At 38.2% G+C, this 25,216-nt stretch overlaps 2 protein-coding genes across 18 annotated transcripts in view; one reads left to right on the plus strand and one right to left on the minus strand.

Annotated features, from left to right (window-relative positions):
• The window catches only part of cacna1db (calcium channel, voltage-dependent, L type, alpha 1D subunit, b), a 140,585-nt gene extending 124,767 nt beyond the window's left edge, over positions 1–15,818 (minus strand). For 12 of the 14 annotated variants that reach the window (XM_049486269.1, XM_049486272.1, XM_049486274.1 and 9 more), the window contains exon 1: positions 15,306–15,818. In XM_049486269.1, coding sequence (XP_049342226.1) covers positions 15,306–15,453 — 148 coding nt within the window. In that variant the 5' untranslated portion in view covers positions 15,454–15,818. Of the gene's footprint in view, positions 1–1,164; positions 1,612–5,793; positions 5,899–15,305 lie in introns of those variants that run through there. The other 2 variants (XM_049486270.1, XM_049486271.1) reach the window with 2 other exon arrangements.
• dcp1a (decapping mRNA 1A) lies at positions 8,372–24,893 on the plus strand. Of its 4 annotated transcripts, none has more exons than XM_007237028.4 (10): positions 8,372–8,553; positions 9,506–9,546; positions 9,625–9,752; positions 16,652–16,718; positions 17,896–18,025; positions 18,165–18,248; positions 19,590–20,093; positions 20,308–20,367; positions 21,751–21,951; positions 23,024–24,893. In XM_007237028.4, the coding sequence occupies exons 1-10, from the start codon at positions 8,419–8,421 to the stop codon at positions 23,102–23,104; spliced, it is 1,431 nt and encodes a 476-aa protein (XP_007237090.3). In that variant the 5' UTR covers positions 8,372–8,418; the 3' UTR covers positions 23,105–24,893. The 4 variants fall into 4 exon arrangements, with proteins under 4 accessions (XP_007237090.3, XP_049342232.1, XP_007237089.3 ...); XM_007237027.4 differs by having other exon boundaries at positions 8,373–8,553; positions 18,138–18,248; XM_015602380.3 differs by having other exon boundaries at positions 8,373–8,553; positions 18,138–18,248; positions 21,754–21,951.
• The last annotated feature ends 323 nt before the right edge of the window (positions 24,894–25,216 follow it).

The following is a 25,216-nucleotide window of genomic DNA, read 5'->3' on the forward strand; positions in this document are numbered from 1 at the left end:
GATTTCAGTCCTTAGTATTGTAACACAATTTTTTTTTGTCTTCTGAGGTCATCTAGTTAGTGTACCTGCTTGGGACGCATAGACACAGTTTAATAAACATTGGGTTAAAGGAGCGGTGATCCTGATCCTGGAGTGTGAAAGTAATACGTAGGCTAGGTTAACTATAGTTACATATTCAGGGTTTTAACAGCAACTAAAAAATAAACTAAACTATTTTTTTAATATTTTAAGTGATGAACGTTACAGTGTTAATGCCCACGATTCATTTGGAATAAGTAACGTGGTATTCTTTTTTTATGCAAATTAATTTCGTCACCAAGGTTAACTCAAATTTCTGCCAAAATCTGCCCCGTCTCTGCCCAGCGATTTTCTTTCTAGCTAAATGACTAAAAAGCTCCAGAGGCTACAGAGGGGACATCCCCAGGGGTGCAGTGTCCAGTTGTAATGCTCTGGAGCCGGTCTCGATACAAACTTCCAGCTCTGACCCAGATAGTGAGCTTTGGGGCAGGAGAAACACTAAGCACATGGAGCAGATAGGACATGTGGCGCTATTTCACTTGCTTATTTATTAGTTCATATATGAACTAATGCAGCACCAAAGCACATTTATGATGTTACTTACAAAAAATAAAATAAATAAAAGAACAGTGTTTGGCCAACGATCTCTGTGGTACAGCACTATACACACACTGGTTCTCTACACTCTCAGCGTAGTCCCCGTACACAAGTCCCCGTACACTTAGCTGTAGTGTACACATTACTGAATACTGGTTGTGACATATTTCCCCAAGGCCATTTAAATGCTCATCTCCCCATTGTGAGCATGCATGCAATACCAAACACTTCCTGAGATTTTTATACTCAGCAAAGCTGAGATGTTTAAAATAAAGTAAAAAAAAGTTTCCTCTATCCAATTTATCATGCATTCTTTATTCCAGCACCCCACGTTGGGTTTATCTCCCCTGAAAGTATATACTAGTATTTTACCTGTAATATAAAAACAATTGCATTTTAGCTAATATATTTCTTATATTCATTCTTTTATTATCCACTATAAAAAAACTTGTCTTAAGAAGAACAAGTGCGATTAATCGCAGTTAATCACAGGATGTTATGATTAATCTGATTATTTTTTTAATCGATTGACACCACTACTTATTTTACCTCCAGTCGGTTCCTCTGGCTCCTCCATCCCTCCCTCCTCATTGAAAGTCCCTTTTATAAACTGGTTCCCAGACCGCAACTACTGGACTCGGGAGGACTGGGGGTGAACTGTTGCCGGTAATCCGCGGATTAGAAAGTGCAGCTCGCGCTTCCCCGAGCGCCATGGAGCGCGCCTGCCTCGCTCGCGCTCTCCCAACATCCGGGTGTTGTCCTCACATCCCGGCTACTCGCAGCTCCCGACGCGCTGAGAGCCGAGCGGCGCGCGCACCCGGAGCGTCCCCCGCTCAACAAGTGCCTCCGAAATTCATCTCCAGCAGCTCAGAGTGACACAGCCGAGTTCAGACACTCCTGCAGCGGCAGCGAGGGTGGAGGGTAGCGGCTAGCTCCGCACAAACACACACAAGCACACAGTGAGCTCCAGAGCTCAAAAATCCCGGAGCCGCTTTAATCCCTGCTGCTGGACTCGTGTCAGGGCTTTCCGCGCGCACACACACACACACAGACCACGTGAACTATAACGTTAGCTTTCTAACCAAAATCCCCCTTCACCAACATCCCTACAAATGTATAAAAAATTAAAAAGAGTTAATAAAGGGTTTTATACATTTATTACTTTTTATCATCTATTTAGATGAAATTACACATTCTCACCGGACACCATTATGAACTGTCACTTTAAAGGGGCTCCACCCTCAGCTCAATTTTGAAAAATACAAAAAAGGAATAGAAGGAGTTTGGGAGGGGCACTGGGTGATGTATGGGTTTAGGGGTGGGGCAAAAGGGAGAGCAAATTGGACTGAGCTGCAGCAGCAGCAGTATTGCTCTCTTTAACCACATTCACTATTTCTGGGCAATAAATTGTCGCAGAATAAATGGTGGTAAACAATATTATTGTCATTTTAAGACTATTTTATAACAACAAGCAAAACAATGTTATAATTAAATTAAGGATATTAAAACAATTAAATACTGTACCAGTCAAAAGTGTGGACACATCTTAAATGCAAAAAAATAATTCTGCATTGTAGAGTAATACTAAGTCATTCAAATTACAAAGAAAATCATATGGAAATATTTAATAAATAAAAAAATACTAAACACACCAAAATATGTTTAACATTTTAGATACTTCAAAATAACGCTGCTTGCTTAGATGACAGCTTTACACATCTTGGCATAATTTGAAATTATTTTCTCCATCAGCTTGTGAGCATCAAATTTATGAGGGAGCCACCTTGAATGACCTTCAATTAATAGCTGTGCCTCGTTAAGAGTTGCCCTCTTAATTAATGTGTTTGAGAGCATCAGTTGTGTTGTAAAGTGAATAATACAGTGAACAGCCCTTTTTAGTATTGTTATAATCCATATTATGGCAATAACTACTCAACTAAGTAAAGAAAAAAATATTTTAATAAATGAAGGTCAGTCAGCCCAAAACATTTCCGGAACTTTGAAAGTATCCTCAAGTGCAGTCATAAAAAAGTTTTGATGAAACTGGCACTCATTAGGACCACCCCAGAAAAGTAAGACCAAGAGTTCCCTCTCTTGCACAAGATAAGTTCATAAGATACCCTGGCTAAGAAGAGTTATGCGCTGGATAGTTTTTGTGCGCATAAAGATAAAATTGATTAGGTTTCTTTAATCTGCCTGTGTATTCTTATTAAGAAACAATACTTAGGATATCTATGCTCCAATAGAAGCAGGTGAAAACCTGGCCGGCAGGCTCCATCTCTGCCCTTCAGGACTGTTTTGAGTGCACTGCATGGGACATGTTTAGGGTGGCTGCTACTGAAGGCAATTCTATTGATTTGGAGGAGTATGCAGCATCAGTCACTGGCTACATCAGCAAGTGTATTGATGATGTCACTGTCTCCAAGACCATCACCACAGGCCCAAACCAGAAGCCTTGGATGACTGCTGAGGTACGTGCGCTGCTGAGGACCCGCGACTCCGCCTTCAGAGTGGGTGACAAGGTGGCCCTGAGGAAAGCGAGAGCCGACCTGTCAAGAGCTATCAGAGTGGCAAAGCGCGCACACGCCCAGAGAATCCACAGCCACTTCAAGGACACGGGTGACGCGCGGCGCATGTGGCAGGGCATCCAGGCAATCACCAACTACAGGACAATGCCACCGTCCTGTGAACGTGATGCCTCCCTCCCTGATGCCCTAAACAACTTTTATGCACGGTTTGAGGCACAAAACAACACGATGGCGAGAAAGACCATGCCCAAGCCAGACGAGCAGGTGTTGTGCCTGACTGCAGTGGATGTGAGGAACACTCTGCGCAGAGTCAACCCACGAAAAGCTGCAGGACCAGACAACATCCCCGGCAGAGTGCTCAGGGAGTGCGCAGACCAGCTGACAGATGTTCTCACGGACATCTTCAACATCTCCCTGTGCAGCGCCACTGTCCCAACATGCCTCAAGTCCACCACCATCGTCCCCGTGCCGAAGAAGTCCACAGTGTCCTGCCTCAATGACTACCGTCCCGTTGCACTTACACCCATCATCATGAAGTGCTTCAAAAGGCTAGTCATGAGGAACATCAAGACACAACTGCCCTCTTCACTGGACCCCCTGCAGTTTGCGTATCGTCCCAATCGCTCCACGGACGATGCCATCACCACCACCCTTCATCTCTCCCTCACCCACCTGGAGAAGAAGGACACTTACGTCAGAATGCTGTTTATAGACTTCAGTTCAGCATTCAACACCATCATCCCACAGAACCTCACCAGGAAGCTAAGCTCGCTCGGCCTCAACACCCCCCTCTGCAACTGGATCCTGGACTTTCTGACAGGTAGACCCCTGTCAGTCCGGTTCGGGGGCAGCACCTCCAGCACCATCACACTGAACACGGGGGCCCCCCAGGGCAGTGTCCTGAGTCCTCTGCTGTTCACCCTGCTGACTCATGACTGTGCTGCAAAACACAGTTCTAACAGCTTTATCAAGTTCGCCGATGATACAACCGTGCTGGGTCTCATCACCAAAGGCGACGAGTCAGCATACAGAGAGGAGGTGCAGCGGCTGACAGACTGGTGTACAGTCAACAACCTTCACCTGAATGTGGACAAGACAAAGGAAATGGTTGTTGACTTCAGGAGAGCACAACACACCCACTCTCCACTCAACATCGACGGGTCCTCTGTGGAGATTGTTAAGAGCACCAAGTTCCTTGGTGTCCACCTAGCAGATAACCTCACCTGGACCCTGAACACCAGCTCTACAGCCAAGAAAGCCCAGCAGCGTCTCTACTTCCTCCGGAAGCTGAGAAAGGCCCGTCTCCCTCCACCCATCCTCACACTCTTCTATAGAGGGACCATTGAGAGCATCCTAAGCAGCTGCATCACTGCCTGGTTTGGGACCTGCACCGTCTCTGACCGCAAGACCCTCCAGCGTATTGTGAGGACAGCTGAGAGGATCATCGGCGTCTCTCTCCCCTCCATCACGGACATTTACACCACCCGCAGCATCCGCAAAGCAACCAGCATTGTGAATGACCCCACTCATCCCTCACACGAACTGTTCTCCCTCCTGCCTTCGGGAAGAAGGTACCGCAGCATCCGGTCCAGCACCACCAGATTCTGCAACAGCTTCTACCCCCAAGCCATCAGACTCCTTAACTGCAGAGACTGAACTGATGGTTTTTCTGTACATGCACACACACTCTTACCCCACTTACCCCAGAAAATGGAAAGCACTAAAAACCCTACTACCTCACTGGACTCTATTGCACACTGTGTAATAGAGTAATTACTACCTCACCTGGTCTTTTTTGCACACTGCAAAATTTGCACACTGTCTTGTTATTTATTTATTATTCTTTGTCTGTATGGTGTTGTATTGTCTGTCTGCACTTTTGTACTGTTGCACTATTGTTCTGTCTACACTGTGTTTATGTGCACCATGGTCCTTGGAGGAACGTTGTTTCGTTTCACTGTGTACTCTGTATATAGCTGAAATGACAATAAAAACCACTTTGACTTTGACTTTGACAGGTGTACCCTACTGTTACATTTTGGAGCTTTTAAGTGAAAGCCTAAGATTACGTTGAGCTAAGTTAGTGTAAATGTACAAGGAATATGATTAATTTACTGTGCTTATATTTTATATGGTTATATACTGTATACTATAACGTTTATATTACAAAATTACTATTTATTTATTTATTTTATGTACAGTGAATGATCATAGTTGAACCATGATGGTAAAAAATACAATACAGTACAAAATATTATCTTAATCTGTAAAAAGCATATATTAATAGAATATACACATCTAATTGTTTATTATAGCCTGTTTATGGATGTTCATTGTTTATTATTTTAACTGCATATGCCTTTGAAGACTTCTAAGTGTGCTGAAAACCAATTCCCATGTAACTGATCTTGTGTGCTCAGGACAGTAGCTTAAAAGATTTAAGTTTATATTTAGAAGCAAAGTAAGCATGCTACAACCAGTCTATAGACTATTATCTTCAGGATTCACATTGAACAGCGCTAATATATCATTAAATTAGGTCCTGCGTAATGACCTACTGCAGGAGCCTAAAGGGCCTGAACAAGAAACAGCTTCCATCCACAGACAGCTTTTTGCTTCATGAGTCAGACCCTCCTCATCAAAGTCTTACCTCGGCGCCCTGCTCTCCAAGGAATGAATGCCATTCACCTCCTGCTGATTTGTAGCCAAAGGACGACATTAGTTTGCCACATTCCGCCTTGAAACTGGAAGAAATATAATGTGCTGTATGTGAAGACTTATCCTACAGGGTTGGATTACCTGCCCTAGCAGCTAACACTTTCAAACTGATAATCTCCCAATAATAATCCAGCTAATGTTCCTTACCATAGGGGGTTACTGATTTATTCCAGGCCATAGCCTGGTACTTTCTTCTCTGTTTTCTTACTAAATGTTTCTCCGACAGTCCCATTCCACCTTAATAAATGTTTAATTCATACTGTGTTGTTCAAAATAAACACTTTAGTACAACACAATTACTAACTATAAGAATGTCTAAAGACGAGGGAATTTATAATCTGAAGTTACAGCAATTGGGATTTGTGTGAGATAATAAAAATTGAAAAATATATATATATATTTCAACAGACTTATTTACAGAGGGAGATTTTATGCCGTTTGAGCTTTTTTATTAAATATAGTTTGTTTCACACTGACATCTTGTGGTAGCTTCTTTTCTCACATGGCTACCACCTGCAACGAGACTTCTTTCTGTCAGTGACAAAACAGATGTTCTCCTTGTGTTCCACAAGCAGCAAGAAATTAGTCAGACGTAATGTTAAATCTGGTTGATTTGTTGTTAGCTCTGGTTTAGAAGCAATAAGCATAATCTTGGAGTCATAATTGATTTAGATCTATCTGTTACACCTTAAGCCTACGATTGTCTGGTTTTTTTTTTCTTGGTCCTTTATGTTCCTGTCTTCTGCTCTTTTTTTGTCTCCGCCCAAGCCCAGCCTTGTCATAAGTGTTCCCACCTGTGTCTCTTTTGTAACCATGCCCCCTTGTTAACCTGGCCAGGTGTTCCTTGTCTGTGTCTGTGTGCATATATACAGTATGATGTACTCCATGTTTTCCTTTGTTCTCTGCCATGCATTATTTGATCCTGTTGATTGTGTTGCTGTTTTTATGTTTTTTCTTTTGTTTTAGTTTGTTTGTTTTAGTGATGGCAAAAGTGAAGCTTTTGGGAGATCGAATCAAATGAACCAACTGATTCTGGAAAAGATTTGATCTTGTGAGACGTTTAAATCATCATTCCCCACAGTGAGATCTGACAGGCAATCAAATCAGCAATGTGCCGGATATCCTGGTGTTGACAGGAAACAGTAAATTAATGCAACTGAAATTTATACTCAAAATTCCAATAGAAATGCTGCAAAATGTATTTCATTTTGAAGTTCATGAAATTAGGAAAAAAATATGTTCATTTTAGAGATATAATGTTTTAATCCGTCATTGTCTCAAAAGAGAAATCGCTAAAGGGTTTCCCGGCCTTTGTAGCAAAGCCACTACAGATGGTCCAAAATGCAGCAGCATGCCTGGTCTTTAACCAACCAAAACCAGCAGGCATGTCCAGACATCCCAAGTTGCAAAAATTAATTTCAAGGAGTTTTGATGGGAGCCATAAAAAAAAAAAACACTGTCCGCCCACACTTAAAACTGATTGGCTGACTCAGACTCTTTCCAGAGAACAGGCAAATCAGTACCCTCTCTTCTTGGAGATTTTGTGACCTGCGGTCATCAGGCAATCTTTACTGATATGCAGTAGACTCCTGCAACTTCCAGAAGAATTGGCAAGTCTGTATGTCACCCCACTGCTCACTGAGCTCCACTGGCTACTATTGGCTAACGTTGACTGCTCGCATTAAATGTAAAGCTCTTACAATTGCCTACAAGGTGATGAAGGAACAGCACTCACCCTAAATGTCTATTACCTCCCAGCCACTGCGTTCCTCCTGGGAACGTTGTCTAGATTTACCAAACATTCACACAAAGCAATCCAGACAGTTCTCTTACATAGTTCCCCAATTGTGGAACAAACTACATACTGCTACCAAAGCAGGAGCATCTCTCCCTATCTTCAAGAACCTCCTAAAGGCAGAGATCTTTAAAGAGCACTTACTTTCCTAACACCACTAACTAAAAATAAATAAACTAAAATAACTACTTTTAACTACTTTTTACCTCCTCTATCCCACTATTTCCATTTGGCCTCCTTCAGGCCCTGCCATGGACTTTAATGTCCTCTATTGCTAAATGTACATAATTATTTGTACGTTTATTTATTTGTTTATTTATTTTATTTATTTGCACTTTACTCATAGTTACTTTGTCACCTTGTGGACTTCCACACACATATTCTAGATATCTGCACATGTATATAGCATTGTAATATCTATATATTTTACCTTACATCTACAGTGCAATACCATATGTCTATAATGTTATAGAGTTATATAATATATAAAGTAATTGTGTATATTGCTTAAGTTAATTGTATACTTTCTATTTTATTTTATTTATTCTACTCTATGTTGTAAATATTGTTCTCTACATACTAGTGGGAACTTGCACCCAAGTTTTTTACTCACCTTTACATTTATAATAAATCTTTCATTTGATTTTATACACCACGCGGAACCAGTGTTTTGTTGCCACCTGCGTTCCTCCGGAAGGAGAAAGCGAAGCGGTGCTGTGTTCCCCTCAATTAGTTCCGTGCAGCCGCGGGCCAGTGTGCAAGATGGAGTCAGTGAATAAAGCGGGGCATCTGATGAGCCTGGCGGCCCTGCAGCACTACGACCCGTATATCAACAAGCTGCTCGACGTTACCGGACAGGTCGCGCTCTACAAGTTTAACTCTAAAGCCAGCGAGTGGGTAAGCGGGTGTTTTTTTAGGCTGTGGCGGAGTGATTAAGTTAGCTCAGTTAGCCGATTAGCTATCTCTCTCTCTCTCTCTCTCTGTGTTTAATGCTGAAGCTCCGAGTTCTCTCATTCACTGTAAATAACGCAGCTGTTAAACTACGGTGTGTAGCTAACTTAGCTAGTCTGTCCAGCCTCAGGATAACTTAAACTAACCTACTCTAGTTACAGTAGAGGGGTACTTAACCCCAAATCATAATCTTTTGTCATTAAGAGTTAAATGTGTTCCTCTGAAGTAATAAAATCATCAATTATCAGTCCTGTTTAAAATAGTTCTAAACTTTTCCTAACCTTTAATACCTTTTAATACACGATTTTATTGCGTTGACTTCTGCCTCTGCAGTGCCTTCACAGATTCAACTGTTCTATAGGTAAAGATGTTTTCATGTACTCACAATATGCAAATCAGCCCTCCCTTCTGTCCCGCCCCTAAACCCATACATCACTCAGTGCTCCTTCCAAACTACTCCTTAATTTATTTATTTTTTTTTTTTTTTCAAATTTGAGCTGAGGATGGAGTCTGTTAAAATCAGGGGATTTAGTTACCAAAAATATTTCTTATAATAATAAAAAATAATAATAATAAAAAAAAAATATATATATATATATATATATATATATATATATATATATATATATATATATATACACCATTAATAATAAAAAAAACAATAATAGTAATCATAATAATGTGTGTATATGTGTCCATACAAAAAAAAAGTTATGTCTACAGGACTATGGACAGGTAATTGTAGTTTATTTATGAGTGTTTATTTTGTGTTTTTATTGTATTCTTATTCTTTACAAGTTTTGAACACAAGTGTGTAGTTTTTACTTGTGCTCAGATATGAGTAATATCTTTAAAGCCCAACAATTTCACATACTAACGTGTAACTTCCTTTTCACAGGAAAAAACTGACATTGAAGGCACTTTATTTGTTTATGCCAGGTAAGTATTCTCTAATTTGTATAATCAGTTGGCTTTGCTCATGTACTGTATTTAGAAGAGAATTCTCTATTTCTGCAGGTCAGCATCACCCCATCATGGGTTCACTATCATGAATCGTCTGAGCACAGAGAACTTGGTGGAGCCAATCAATAAAGACTTGGAGTTTCAGCTTCAGGACCCTTTCCTGCTTTACAGGAATGCAAGCTGTAAGTGTCCACACTTTTGTTTAAGTACTAGCATGGAGTTTGATAGCCCAAATACTTGTATTGAAAAACACTTACATAAAATTTTGCAAAACTTTGGGGAAGCATAACTCTTTGGTACGCTGTTGTAATGTGTTATACACTCTTTGTATAAAAAAAGTTGGTTTGATGTGTCCATTTAGGTAAGAAGTGCATTGGCTTCTTAGAGTCTTTCGAGTATATTGCATTGCCTTTGGTTCTGTCAGTGACCAAATCTCACACTTGATGCAAAAATCTCTTGTTTACCACTGTCTACACCTGTCATACGCATTTATGGCACCGGTCAGGTTTTATAATTTAGATGCAGATTACTCTAGATGCCAGCTAAATGGCATAAATGTTAGACTTCATGTATAAACTTTTATAATTAGGAATGTCTGCTAATAAATTGTGAGATAAAATCCCTTTTTGTGTAACAATTTATATAATAAGGCATTTTGCTCTTATTTTAATTTGATTTCAGTGACCATTGTTTAAGAGTGTTTTTAGTGTGTTCAATCATGATTTAAAAACAAAGAAATGTGTGTAGATCTACCCTCAGAAACATCCAGTGTTTCCACAATAGTTTTCAATAGTTTCAGATATAATGATGTTTTTTCTGTTTCTCTGTAAAATACTTCCAAACTCCAACTGAACTTGTTCGCTTATCTTCTGAGAACTCTCCCCAGTGACACTGGTTGGGCATCAATGTTTGTTAATAGTGCTTTAAGAACGTCAGATTTAAAACAAACACTCAGAACTTGTTTAGGATTAAAGTTCTGATTCCCTATGCCTAGATTGTCAGAATCCCAGATAAATTTGGATTAATTCTGACATCTGTAATACTAAATTTACCTATGATTTAATGGATGTAAATTTAGACTGCTTTCATTACTTGCCTTTTGAAGACTGTGATCAGTCTAGGTATGTTATTTTGGATATATAATTAAAGTTTAATGTTATAAAAATAAAAGCTTTCCATCGGCTTATGGTGAAAATTTAGAGCGTGTGCTTGAAATGACATTTTAATAACATCGAGTGTAATGGGAATATGATCTTTATCTGTCAGTGAGTTATATTGGAAGGCTGAGATTTTAATTTCCCTACCAAATATGGGTGTTTATTTGAAGCTGGGCCTGCAGAGATTGCAGTTGAGCACGATTTCAACTTCAGAGATGGAAAAGAACATGAGATAAGGTACCCTTGAGATACTGCTTTGTGAAATTCCTTTCCCCATTAGGAATGTTTGTAATGTTGTCGTATTTAGTTTCCAAAGAAAGCCAAACAAACAGACTGTTTTTTTTTTCGACTGTCTTTGACCTGCTTTGTGATCTGTTCATGCATGACTTCTTAAGTTCTGGTTGTTTTCCCCTCAGTGAGGAGATGGTTTATCAAGACTTCTTAAGTGTTGAAGGACTTGGCAGAAAGTGTAGTTTTGTGTGTGTAAACAGGTTTACACTGTGTACAGGCAGCCGAGTAGAATAATTTACTGTATGACTTTTAATTGATGATTTAACCACGACCACAGAGCAACGACCACACATTCATTCCAGATGTGAGTGGTATTGGTATTTGCTTTACTTTTTCTTAATTTAAACTGTAAATGCTGTAAACTGTAAATAGTTGTTGTTTAATTGATGCTAAATCTAAATCTCAGAAAGCCCCAAAAAGATTTTTATTGGGAAATTGCACACTGCTAAATCCACATTAAAAAGACCAGTTGTAAATTGTAAATTACACTATGTTGAATCAAATTTTCTGCTTATCCAGACATGTTTTGTGACTCTCACACTTTAGGAATTTCTTACACTCTCGATATTTTGAAGAGTTACGTTCGGATACTTAAGATCAAAAGAAGTTCATACTTCTTCCAAATACACTTCAGATGTTAGGCTCTCCAGGAATGAGGGTCTCTGCTGCTGTTTGTATACAGATTTTAGATCATGTCAGGCTACATTCTATTTTTATGAGTTTCCATCAATATTGAGGCCAGCTATGAAAGAACGCAGAGCTTTGGAAGAGGCCATGTTCGGTAGCATTGAGGACTGTTTGTCTCGAGTGCCAGACCGCCTTGATCTACTTGATTTACTGCATCAACATCAAGCATTGGTCAAACGGCTTCCCGCTTCAAACCAGTTGACCACAGCTTAAATATGCAAAAACAAGTGTATGAAATAGGGCTGTCAACATGTAACACGTTTAATCTGGAAACTTTAATACCTAATTAAAAAAAAAGGGAGGGGGGGATTGTTCACATGACAAGTTATACTCAGATTCTCTCACACACAGCTGGTGGTACATGGTTCCTATTTTCAGGTTGATAAAGATAAAAGAATATGGAGCTACACTAGCATTTTATTTCTTCTATGAAACTGCTATAGTAACTACTCTGATTTTTAGTAATCTATACGTATAAAAAAAGTCTCTAGTGTGCATGGCATAACACACATAACAAAATCGATAATGATTTTACTTATAATAAAATGGATTCCTGAAAATTAAGTGATTTAAACCAATATTCTAAATATAACTGAGCAAATCAACACTTATTTCTTGGCTGTTATTTAAAGCTTGGTCTTAAAAAGAAAAACAAAATATGATTAATCACAATTAGTCACATAATTCTGATAATGATTAATCAGATTTTTTATTCAGTTAACACCACTAATATAAATACACTCCCAATAACATTACTTGAATTGTTTATTTTATTGATCCATTTATACGTTTATTTTTAAAAAAATATTTTGGTATGAAATTAACAATGTTAACGGTGGTATTAAATGACTGCACTTTTTGGAGTTATTGGTATTAAATAATTTTTGTAAAGATTATACAGGTCTTGTTGACCTGTTTTAAATACTAATTAAAACTAAAACAAAGAACATTAAGATACCTTATGGCAGGCCCGTAGCCAGGGGGGATCGAAGGGTTCGTTCGATCCCCCCCATCCCCCCCCTCAGCCACCCCAACTCCCCTCCTGCCCCCAGAGTAGTGACGAGTAAGAAAAATGGTTAATGTTTCTCTTTACACATTTTGTTCAGACTGTTTTACACCAATCCAGTAGGTGGCGGCAATTCCCCCGTTTCTGTTCTTAGCTTGTGGAAAGAATAAGAATCAGGGGAAAGTTACTTGACAAAATGGGTAAAAAAGAAGACAAGGAGCGAAAACGGAAGAAAACGGCGGTAACATTGTCCCAAAATATTGGTGACTTGTTCAAAAAAAGGCCCAAAATCGGTAAGCTGCTGAGTGCAGGGCTTCTATTTCTTTACAACTCCCCTGCATTAACAGTGCCGGGCTCGGCTAAGCCCAATAGTATATTGTACATGTAACACCGGATTATTACTGTTATTATTGGGATAACTCCAAAGTCTGGATTTTAGTTGAATTTTAAGAAATGTAGGTTAAGTGACAATAACATTCAGTCACTCACTTTGCAATGCTGACGATCAAGCTAGGGTGTATTTTACTCTCCATATATAAAATACAGTATAGAGGTGTAAAAAGGGGGTTAACCTCTTAACACGCCCTGGCCCGCCGGCGGGCCAGAAAAATATAATATTTAATATCTGGCTGTGTTTATGAATACTTATAGGTTCAATAGACACCCAATATGCCATTTTAAAGCTTTTCAGTTATCTAGCCTATTTAACCGTATCTCCTTTCAGAAAATAAACATTTAGGGCGAAATATGCCTAGTTATGAAATATGATTTTCATATTTGCGTTTTTCCTACGTCCATATTTGATCGAATGCGGACATGTTATACACCATTCTAACCGTCTGCCTCTCCGGATTACGGAACTGTGTTTAGAGTTTAAATCTGCTTGTGTTTCGCTTTGTGTTTAACGTTAAGTTAAGTTAACGAAGTCCCAGCACAGTTGTAGGAAGATTTGAATAAGACAGAACACTTCAATTTATATTATTATTAATTCATGTTTAAGTTTTAATGACAATACCGATAGTGAAGTAATTCTTATCTATTTATGTCAATAGTAGAGAGATAGACAATAAAGGACAGCAACATCAGAGACAAACAATGGAGGGCAGCAACAGAGACAATGGAACAAAGCAACAGACAACTGAGGTGAACAACAGAGACAGACAATGAAGTCTAGGTTCATAAGGACAGCAACAACAGATTCACAACAAACTTATAATAAATAAAATATGTCTAAATTAAAAGGTTTGAAGTGTGCTCGTGTATTTAGGGGGCATTGGAGTAGAGAGCCAAATGAAGTCCACTTTTGGAGGAAAAAGATCCCCCCCATAACAATGCTGGCTACGGGCCTGTATTATGTAATAAAGTATAAAAAGGGAGGTCTTTCACAAGCATGACACAATTTCCAGGATGTTCTGCAGCTTTCCAATTTGCGGAAAGCGTACAGTGGTAGTTACTGTCAGTGCATATTTAGACATACTTTAGAGTCACTTGGAACTGTCAGTGCAGCATTTACGGTACACCTAATAAATACCATAGTATGTAGTAAACGGCCTGTTATATAAATATTTAAATGAGCTGAGGAAACAGTCATTTACTCTGTTCTTGAAGATGTCTGTTTAGTACAAACCTAAGAAATTGATTTATTGTTTTGTACTGTATGAAGACTTGCAGGACTTGATGGGATACCCTCGCCTATTTTCTCTCCTACATAAATGATAAAACAATTTTTAATCTAACATACATTTACTGAATAATGATAGAGCTAGTGCTTGTTTTCTAAGAAATAAAATAAAATGTTTGATATGGGACCTTTTGTATTACAAAAAGGGTCAAAATGTGCTTTATGAAGTGCATTTTCTGTGCTGCTTCATTACTTGGTCTGTGAAAAAAACTACTATCCTAGGTAGGGGTGTACGATATGTAAAACAAATATGTAACTCAGGCAAAAAAAATAAGAAACCACTTAAAAATGGTGAGTTTCTTTAATTTAACCAAATTAAAAACCTCTGGAATATAATCAAGAGGAAGATGGATGATCACAAGCCATCAATCCAAGCTGAAAAAAGCAGCGTGTAAGACAGGTGGAGGAGAACATGCCAAGGTTCACGAAAACTGTGATTAAAAACCAGGGTTATTGCACCAAATATTGATTTTGGAGTTCTTAAAACTTTATGAACATGAACTTGTTTTCTTTACATTATTTGAGGTCTGAAAGCTCTGCATCCTTTTTGTTATTTCAGCCATTTATCATTTTCTGCAAATAAAGTACAACATTTTCCCAAGCTAAGAAGTAGTTTGATGTGTGCAACTTCAGAGTAGACCTCTACCTCCAGCCTATTTGTGTCATGTGACCACATTCTTCAGTGTAAGGGCCGCTCTCTGTCTGTTACAGCACACGTGTAATATCAGTTAATTCGCTGTTCTTCACAATGTTATTGCTGCTCATTCAATGTGTTTGTGAAAACTTGATAACCATAAAAGTCCAATTTATTGTAAAGCCCTAATCCTAGGCTTCTCCTTGAGAAGTGATTTTTCAGCAAGTTATTTTGCAGTTTGGTGGAGTTATAGGAATTAATAAAGCTGAAGAAACTTACCTCTGTTTTGACCGTTGAAACATCGCCCGAGTGTCTTCTGAAAGACGATTTTACCCTTGTGGCGGAGGTCAGAGATGTCATAGTGGGGGTTGGAGGCAACCCCAAGCAGAAGCATCCTCTCAGTGCAGTCACTGCTGCTTGGATCCATTTTCCAGACAGTTACACATGTCCCTTATAATGCCCCTTAAAGTTCCTCCTGATGTCTGGCGTCTGATGTCTGAGCTCGAGGACTGACGTTCCCGAGTTTCTGAGAAGAACAGGCTGTGGTTTGAGCATTGGTCCAGCTTAGATATCCATCACGACATGCAGAGTCTTTTACAATGTCAGACAAATAAAGAGAAGTGCACAGAGCTGTGGTAGACCTTCGTTCATGGTGCTTCAGTCGTGACTGTGCTGATCGTATGTAACAGAAGTCTGGAAGGTTGTTGTGGGAGAAGGAAGGCAGGCAGAGAAGTGGGAAGGAGGTAAAGTCTCCAGAGTCTTGCAGCTCTCCTCAGAGAGGGGGAGAGTGTGACGGAGAAAAAAAGTGATGTGTTAAAGCTTGTGTGTGTTCTCTGAGCGACACCTGTGAGAAAAAGTTGACGGAGCTGTCGAAGTGACAGAAGAAGTTTTCTTGGTTTGAATCAGATCTGTGAGATGAAGACTCGTCTGTGTGTACAGCTCTGATTAAATGAAGGTACACAGTAATATTGTTGTAATTTTCTAATTTGGCTGGGGAGGATATTAAGTTCATTATGTATTTGTTTTAATATTTACTGTGAAGCTTTATGTATTTTTTTATTGCACGATTGTTTGTTTATCATTTGTATGCATGCACTTAATATTCTGTATACAGCTCTGATTGAATGACTACAGTATGAACAGTGGAGGTGTGCTATATTGCATTTTATGCAATAATCTGTCATTTTGGAGATTTTAAAATCCATATTATGGTGATGAGTGCTATTCTGCTCTTTGGGGTAGTTTATAATATCTTGTATTTTGTTTAATTTGCGTTATTTTTATGCTACACTGTTTTATTGTTTTTTTTTTTTACAAAATAAGAGTTCGTAAGGTAGTGTTAACATAATGGACAATGGACGGTTTAAATTGTTTGAGCAAATTTTATTAAATTGCTGTAATATATTATGAAATTAATGAAATATTTTTCAGCAATTTGTAATTTCAACAAAAAATATTATTATTTTAGACCCATACCACTACAATACCAATTATAAAATCATAAAGAGTAAGCATAAGACTAAGAAGCATGCAGGGAATCTTTCATGTACAGCTATTTCATTATTATTTACAATAATTAAGTCTTTTTCCTTTTTTTCTCTTCTTCTTCTCTCTCTCTCCATCAGTGGGCATCTACAGTATCTGGTTCTACGACAAAGCGGACTGCCAGCGCATCGCCCAGCTGATGGTACAGTAAGTATCAGTTGAATGTAAATTACAGATTATTAAACCAAACCAAGACTGGAAATGAAAATCAGCGCTGGCTAAAAGCGATGTGTCCTCGGGTGATCGGTCACTGAGGAACTCGCACGGGAGCCTAGCAACAAGTTTCAGCTTGTTGCCATGGGTGCATGTTACCATAGAGACCAGGTTACTCTCACATGGGCCATCTGGGTGTAATGCACACGCACCTGTGCAGTTCTGACCTAATAAAACTGTGTTTGAATAAATTAAATGTTGTAAATTTGAATGTAGCCCAAAAAAATAAAAATAAATACTAAATGGTTTTCATTATTTTTAGGGATGTCCCCAATCCTATCACATGATCAGCCCTGATTCCTGACCACGTGATAGGATCATGGACAAAAACGTTAAGGATTTAAGGATGGGGAAAAGGTGGAAAAGAACACATCAGAAAATGTGAACTATTCAGCGACACTATTTGTTTATTTCCTACCTTAAAACTCATATATAAACTCAGTAACTTAGCACATTAATATATTCTAATTAAAATCATCAAATCTACCCTGAGATACACACTAAGTTTGGTTTTATTTAAGAAATGGTGCCTATTTGAATGGAAAGCATTTATTTGGCTATTTAGTACTTGTTTATTTTGTGATATTGTGATAAAAAAGGCTAGTACTTTTAATTCTGTTGTTTTACTAATAATCAAAAGAGGAATTAAAAAAACCTTAACTAACAACTTTTTTATTTATTTATCTATCTTTCTATTTATTTATTTATTTTTGTGCATTTGCATTTCCCAAAGTATAGAATCTGGATTGATATTGGCAGATACTGACAAATTTTTCAGTGGATTCCCAGCTGGAGAGCTTTACAGTACTGATCATTAAAAGTGGTCAGAATTCTAAAATTATAGTACCTGAGTTGAAGTGGAGCTAAACTATTAATGTGGTTCAGAAGATCAGGTTATTTATAAATACATATATAATATCTTTATTCCATGCTTTATGCTCTAAGTCTCAAGTAAGTGCTAATCTCTACAGTAGGTTCTGTGATGAGAAGACTGGTACTGTGTGTTATTTACAGTGTGTTACTGCCCTCTACTGGTTGAAATCTGAACCACTTAACCAGTGACATTATGGCACTGCGTCTTCATGTGTGTTCTTTGTGTCTGTGTTTTTAGAATAGTGAAGCAGGAGGCACTGAGGGCTCAGCACACGTCCCCAGATCGGGGCAGAACTAATGGTTGTGTGGAGACCAGACCGCTGGATATACTGGAACTGCTGAGCAAGGCCAAGGAGGAGTACAACAGGGTAGGTGCCAGGAACAACTCTGATTTTTAAACTTCCATACTATGTTTTATTGTACTTGAAATGCAATTATCTGCATGGCTTATGCAATAAATGTTTGTGTGTTTATGTGTAGAATCAGTCTAATGAGACTGATCTGCAGGTAAATCCAGATGTGGCTCAGACTTCAGATCCAATTAAAGTAGAGAACACAAAGCAGAGCATGACTGCTGCTCAGCAGGAGAAGGTACAGTTACTTCAGGCACATTCTGTCTTTTACCCACATTAACTATATTTTCTAAGCTGTACTGTAATAATTAGATTAAAGAATTTTCAGTGTATAAATAGTTGGGGCATGTGAAACACGAAGCACATGGAGCAGATAGGACACTCAGACTAACTCTGGCAATATTCCACTTACTTATTTATTAGTTAATAGAAGAACTAATGCTGCACCAAAGCACATTTTTGGTGTTATTTACAGAAATAAAAGAAAGGAGCTTGATCTAGTGATCTCCGTTGTACAGCACAACAAAAACACACTCTGGTTCTCTAAGCTCTCAGCATAGCTACAAACATGTTCACACACTTAAGTAAGGAGCTCTTGTACACATTACTAAATACTGGCTGTTACCCATTTCCCCCAGACCATTTAAATGGTCATCCCCCCCTTTTGTGAGCATGTTTGCAATACCAAACACTTCCTGAATTTTTTAATTCTCAGCTGATTAAATTCTAACTAAGAAATCCTTGCAACCAAGCAGAGATGTTTTCAATAATGTAAACAGTTTCCTCTATCCAATTTATCATTCATTTGTTATTCCAGCGCCCCACATTGGCTTTATATCCACTGAAACATACAAGTAAATACTAGTATTTTAATCAGGGTTCGTACGGATATAAAAAAACAGGAAAAGTCATGGAATTTGAAAAGAGCAATTTCCAGGCCTGGATTAGTTTTGGAAAAAAATTAAAACACTCAAAGTTTTGGAAATGTCATGAACATTTGGTCTACAGATCAGTGTGTTTGATTATCAATGGAGAAAATCTATGTTGAGCTACAAATACGTCAGCTCAGAGTTAATTCAGTAATTTAGCCCTACATAATGGAGCTCTAAGGATCTGATACACATTTTATTATTAAAGATTGTGTGTCAGTTTCATTTTAGACCTACTATAATCAATTTCGGTTATAGTTTTAGTTGATTTTTGGTTTTATTTTCCATGTCTGCACTGATGTTTTACAAATCGTATGGTCATGAACATGCCTTGATGTCATGGAAAACTCATGAAAAAATAATGGTAATTTATTGGTTAAAAATGTGTATGAACCCTGTTAAATTGACACCACAATATAAATATAAATGCATTTGTTACCTTCATGCTTTTATTAACATTTCAATATCCACTATAAAAACTTGCATCTTAAGAAGAACGAGTGCGATTAATCACAGTTAATTCGATAAATATTTGAATCTATTCACGCCACTAATTAAAATCTAATGAAATTTTTATTATTTAAAAACTGCTTTGTTTCATGAGGCTCTTTCAGGAGATGCTAACATCATCTTCTCTTCTATGTGTGCAGCCCACCCACAGTGTGGTTAAGCAGATCACTGTAGAGGAGCTGTTTGGCAGCTCTTTACCCAAAGATCCAGCACCTCCAGTTCCACCTGGCCACAACCACTCTGAGCCCACCCCAGGCGAGAGCTTCCTCCAAAGGCTGACTTACGGCCCTCCTCCTCTCCCCCTGGAGCCTCTCCTCACTCCCCGTCTCACGGCTGATCCTGGAGGTCCAGGCCTGGTGCCTCTTCTCCAGGCTGGTGGCTCCCGGGACCCCCAGCACAGTGTTTCACCAAGACTTATGGCCCCGAGTGGCACAGAGAACGTTCCAGCACTCATAGGACCCCGAGGTCAGACTGGCCCTCAAGCTGCACCTCAGTATATAAATCCTGTTCAAGGGGAAGGGCATGGGATTCCCAAACCAGCTCCAGTGCCTGGCTTCATACCTAGCACACTGGTCACACCGCAGAGCTTCAGAGATCCCACACCTAAAGCTCCGGTTGCCTTTACCAGCACAGCACCTGCACAGGTACACCCCCCGCTCCTTATACATACAAATAAACATGCTGCTTGCATACCCAGCTTTTACACCAACAATAAACGAATTAATAATATTTATTACATTGCTGTTCCCTTAAATGAGCTGCTGGTGTACCTTCACATTATGGATGTGCAGATCAGTATCGGTCACTCTTTCTCCATGTGTCTCACTCTTTCAGTCTTTCTCTTTCTCGTTTTGACAGACAAAAGAAGCAGATACTTTTGCACAGCCCCAGGCCCAGGGTCTTGTCAAAACCATACCTGTGAGTACACATCCTGTAATTAACACACACAGCTTATCAGTGCAGTGGAAACTGTTGTGAGAGGAGGGTCAGGGTATGTTTTGGCCAATCAGTTTCAATTTCAGAAATTAAAAACAGGAAATGGGAAACCACCAATTAACCATTTTTTAATAGGTACACAGAAAACAGGAAACCTCCCGTTATCAGTTTTCTGATTTCACATATAAAAATGGAATATGAAATAATAAAATATTTGTTTTTAATCAATATTTATTTGACTGTTCTTGTGAATATGATCAAACATAATACATGCAGTGGCTTTCAAAAGTATTAATGACCCTTGAACATTTTTTTTTACCATGGTTTTAATCAAATAAAAATCTGAAATGTGTGGTGTGCGAAAGTATTCATCCACCAGTGCTCTGAAACCCCTGAATATAATCCCACTCTGAATTGCCTTCAGAAGTCACTTAATTATTTAATAATAAGTCCAGCTGTGTACTTTTAGATTCAGTATTAATACAGCTGTTCTGTAAAGGCCTCAGTGGTTTGTTAAAGATCACTAGTGAACAAACAGCATCACGAAGACCAAGAACTCCCCAGACAGGTCAGAGATAAAGTTGTGGAGAAGTTTAAACAGGGTTGTGTTATTGAAACAGTTTGGTCTAAATGCAAAGCACTATTATGTATGGCAGAAAAGAAACATTGCTCATCACCCTGAACACACTGTGAAACATGGCGGTGGCAGCATCATGGTGTCGGGATGCTTTTCTTTAGCAGGGACTGGGAAGCTCGTCAGATTTGATTGGTAAATGGATAGAGCTAAATACATGGTGATCCAAGGGGGGGGGTGGGGGGGTGGGGGGGGGGGGGGGGGGGAGGAGCGGTTGAAGGCTGCAAAAAAAAAGACTGGCAGTTGTGATTGCATCGAATGGTGGCTTAACTAAGTATTGATATAGCGATGAATAGTTTTTGAATAGATGAATAGATTTTTATTTGATAATTTTTAAAACTATCATTTTTGTTCCATTTTACAGTTATGTGCTAGTTTGTGTTTGTCTATCACTTAAAGTTTTAATAAAACAAATGTTTTGTTAAAATATTAACAAAACATTTGTTTGTGGTTGTAAGGTGACAAAATGTAGAAAAACCTCAAGGGATATGAATATTTTTGCAAGCCATTTTTACAAACTTTGCTCTAGTACATTTATCATCATTTGGATGGAGATGGAATGTGTAAAATGTAGAACTACTAATTAAACATCTATATAAAAACATGGTAGTGACTATAACGGTTAATTTCTCTAATTTTTGAGCTCTATGCTCCTTATCACTGTGTTACTCGTGAATATTGTTTCCTAATTTCTTATGTTTTTTTTTTTTTTTTTTTTTTATAATGCAAAGAAGACAGGGCTAGGGGTGCCAGGATTGGAGGCTTTACTGCTTTCTCCCAGTGCGTTCCAGCAGTCTGCTGCAAAAGTACCTGAGCTTCAGAGACACCCCGCCCCCCCAGCATCACCGCCCAGCACCCTGGGGAGTGCAGAATTACCACCAGCATTGTACAACAAGACACAGCTGCAGGATGTTCTGATACATCTGATAAAGGTATACACACACACACACACAAACAGAAAGCCCACCCACAGTGTGATAGATTAGATCAGTTTAGTGTCCCTCAAACTCTAAACAAGCAGGGTCCATACGGTCACGAAAAAAACTTCATGGAATTTAAAATGTTCATGGAAATTTCCAGGCCTGGTTAATAATAATAAAATACACAGTTTTGGTAAAAGCTTGAAAATTTGCTCTACAGATCTTTTTGTTTCCATTTATAGACAAACAAATATATTTTGTTTTTTAAAAAAATATTTAATGTTTGGGCAAATCCATCATGTGCATCAGCTAGCTGGCTGTGTGACTTTTACAAACACATTTTGGAATAACGTAAAATGTTCATTATCGCTGAAATGGACGTATATTATAGATGGACGTATATTATAGAAATAATAAATAATAATAATAATAATAACAAAGAATAAAAGAATAGAATAATGGAAATGATAGTGTGGAGGGGGGTACAACACGAGTAATGCTATTGTTTTTGTAATTAATAAAGTGTCACAAACATGCTCATTGTTTTTGTGTTAACAAGAAATATTTATTTATTTATTCATTTTCATTTTCTTTTTGTTTTGTTACAATTAAGAAAAAGTTAGCGTAAAATGATCGTTTGGGTATCTGGATTGAACTTAAGGTATCATATCTGTATCAAAAACTTTACAACATTACCCAGCCCTAGTTACAACACTTGAATCAAACTAAACTACAATTAAGTATCTGGGTTTAACCAGACCTCAGCTGCTGATTTGGCTGTAAAAAACAGCAAACTGTGTTTAGTGTCAGTGAAGCACCTGTATTTAATGAAACATCTATTGTGTATCGTGGAATTCTAATCTTTTTAAGTGTTAAATGGTGACATTTAGTTAATTATAGTCACAGTTAAATCTGAAGAGTTAATTCAGTGCATTGCTGCTGATGTTCCTTGACCACCGCGTGGTCCTGCGTAAAGAGACAACTTTGCATGAACCTAAAAAAAATCCTTGTAAAGGTCAGTATTAAATTATTAGCATTAGCACTGTTCAGTTTTTGATGATCTGTTCCTGTTTTTGTCTTTCAGAACGATGCCCATTTCCTTACTGCAATCCATGAGGCGTATTTGCAGAGCCTCTCCAAAGACCTCAACAACGTAAAGCTATAGCTGTAGACATCAACAAAGAACTCCAGGACTAATCACTTTTATCAGCCCCCTGCACTCCTCTCAGGAGGCCAGACACTCTGCTTCTAAAACGACAGAAAGCTAGACTGCAGCATTTAGCACAGAAAGCACCAATATTACCAGACTAGCTGCGCTGGGTCCCCTTTGCTGTACCTTAGTCACTGGGTGGCACTTCTTCTAAAGACACACCACTGCTTCTACCAACAACCGCTGTGGACAAATTACTCCGAAAGTCTCCAGAATGTTTAACTGCCTCTGTTGACCCACCACTGAGCCACAGCGATTGGTCAACAGCTATTATTGTTATTGTTGCTATTATTATTATTATTATTATTAAATGCAAATATAGTGTGTACTTACATGCTTTCATTGTGGGAAAAGAGCCTCTTTTTATTGCTTTATCTTCCCCTGCGTCTTATGTTGTTCATGTCCTTTTTATTCCTAATAATTTAGTTATTTTACCTCCATGTCTATTTTTAATATCAGAATTCCATCATTCTATCTTCCACCTCTGCTTTCTCTCTCCTCCTCGCTCTGCCCACAAGCAGTTACCAAGGTTGTGAAAGTGTGCAATACTGGCAACCCTAAATTTGTTGCTTTTTATATTGTATTGTAAAGACTGCTGTAATTTGAGCTGAGAGAGTGCACTTTTGCTTGAAGTTATGCATGGGCACAGACATGGACACAGTAATGGTATTTTTTTGATGGCCTTTAGTTATTTTTTTTATTGGTTGTTCATTTATTTTTTCTGTTGTAAAGGATTACAATTATAGTAACCTTGAACTAAAGTTTTGCAGTATTATTTACTGCAATGAGCTTAATCGTTTTTGTTTACTTTGTTGCACTGAACAGTATAATTACATCTCCTTTAATGTAAATTAGTACCAAATTTGGTCCAAATTTGTTTGACTCTATCAATCAGGTATAAGGAGTTATGAAAGGCCTTTGCACCTTGTTCTGTGTCATTTGGCTTTTATTTATACAGATGCTCAGATATAATTTCAATTGAATTGCATTAACAATAAAATAAAGAAAACGAAAAAACAGTTTAGCAGTCGCTTAACAAAAGCAGGGTAATAGCCACTGGAGCAAAGTTATGTCCGAAGGCAGATAGCTTTTAAAGCCCCTGTATGAAATATATTCTGTATCATAGGTTTGTAACCTTTACATAAGTAGGTAAATGCAAAATGCATCCTTCAAGATACAGCAAACATATCTGCGATTGAATATCATCATAGGATATCACCATTTTGGTGTAATATATGTTTTTTTATGGTGAAGTGCCATGTTAAATGCCTCCACTATGTGGCGCATATCAGTATGGGTTGGTCTTGTTTAGTCCTGGTATCACTGTCTGTCTTAGTTGTGCGTCTAGACACATAGAGCTTGCGAAATTAAGAAAGGCTTTAAAGGTAATACAAAGCTTTCTTTCTGTACGCATGATGCTGTTGGTGAATTTGTCTTTTGTCTTTTTTTTTTTTTTGCCTTAGTGGTTCTAAATCAAATTATTATTTTTTTTTTGCAAGCACCACCTGATGAAGAGATGCATAGAAAATTAAACACTGTGACAACACAGATTAATTTTATGAAAATGCCACTAAAGCAAACTGCACCACTGAAGTAGCCTTTAAACTTTAAAAAGCTCATTGATGTTATGGAAAACATTGGTAAGCCATTTGTCAGATCACACATTTTATTTTTTTTCCTCTTTTTTTTGTAGTTATGATGGATGTCAAACTAATTTAATGCTAAATAAAACTCTTGCATCATCTCCAGATCTGCTGGTCTTTGTTGTTTCCTGCAGGCTCTAGGTATATGGTCACCCATAACAGATTATTTGAGTGTCTGATTTGAAGTTAAATTTGACTAGTTCTTCCAACATGTCAATCACCCCAACTCTTCTGTCCTAAATTTAGCTGATCAGTCAAAAAATTACATCTCAATTTTGGGCTCTGATTCTAGAATAAGCCCTGGTGCATCCCAGTTGCAAACTATTTACTATGTACAGCTAACTTGTTTTTAGAATATTAAATTTAGTATACAGTGCATCCGGAAAGTATTCACAGCGCTTCACTTTTTCCACATTTTGTTATG

Source organism: Astyanax mexicanus, chromosome 12, assembly GCF_023375975.1.
Source record: "Astyanax mexicanus isolate ESR-SI-001 chromosome 12, AstMex3_surface, whole genome shotgun sequence".
NCBI lineage: Eukaryota > Metazoa > Chordata > Actinopteri > Characiformes > Acestrorhamphidae > Astyanax > Astyanax mexicanus.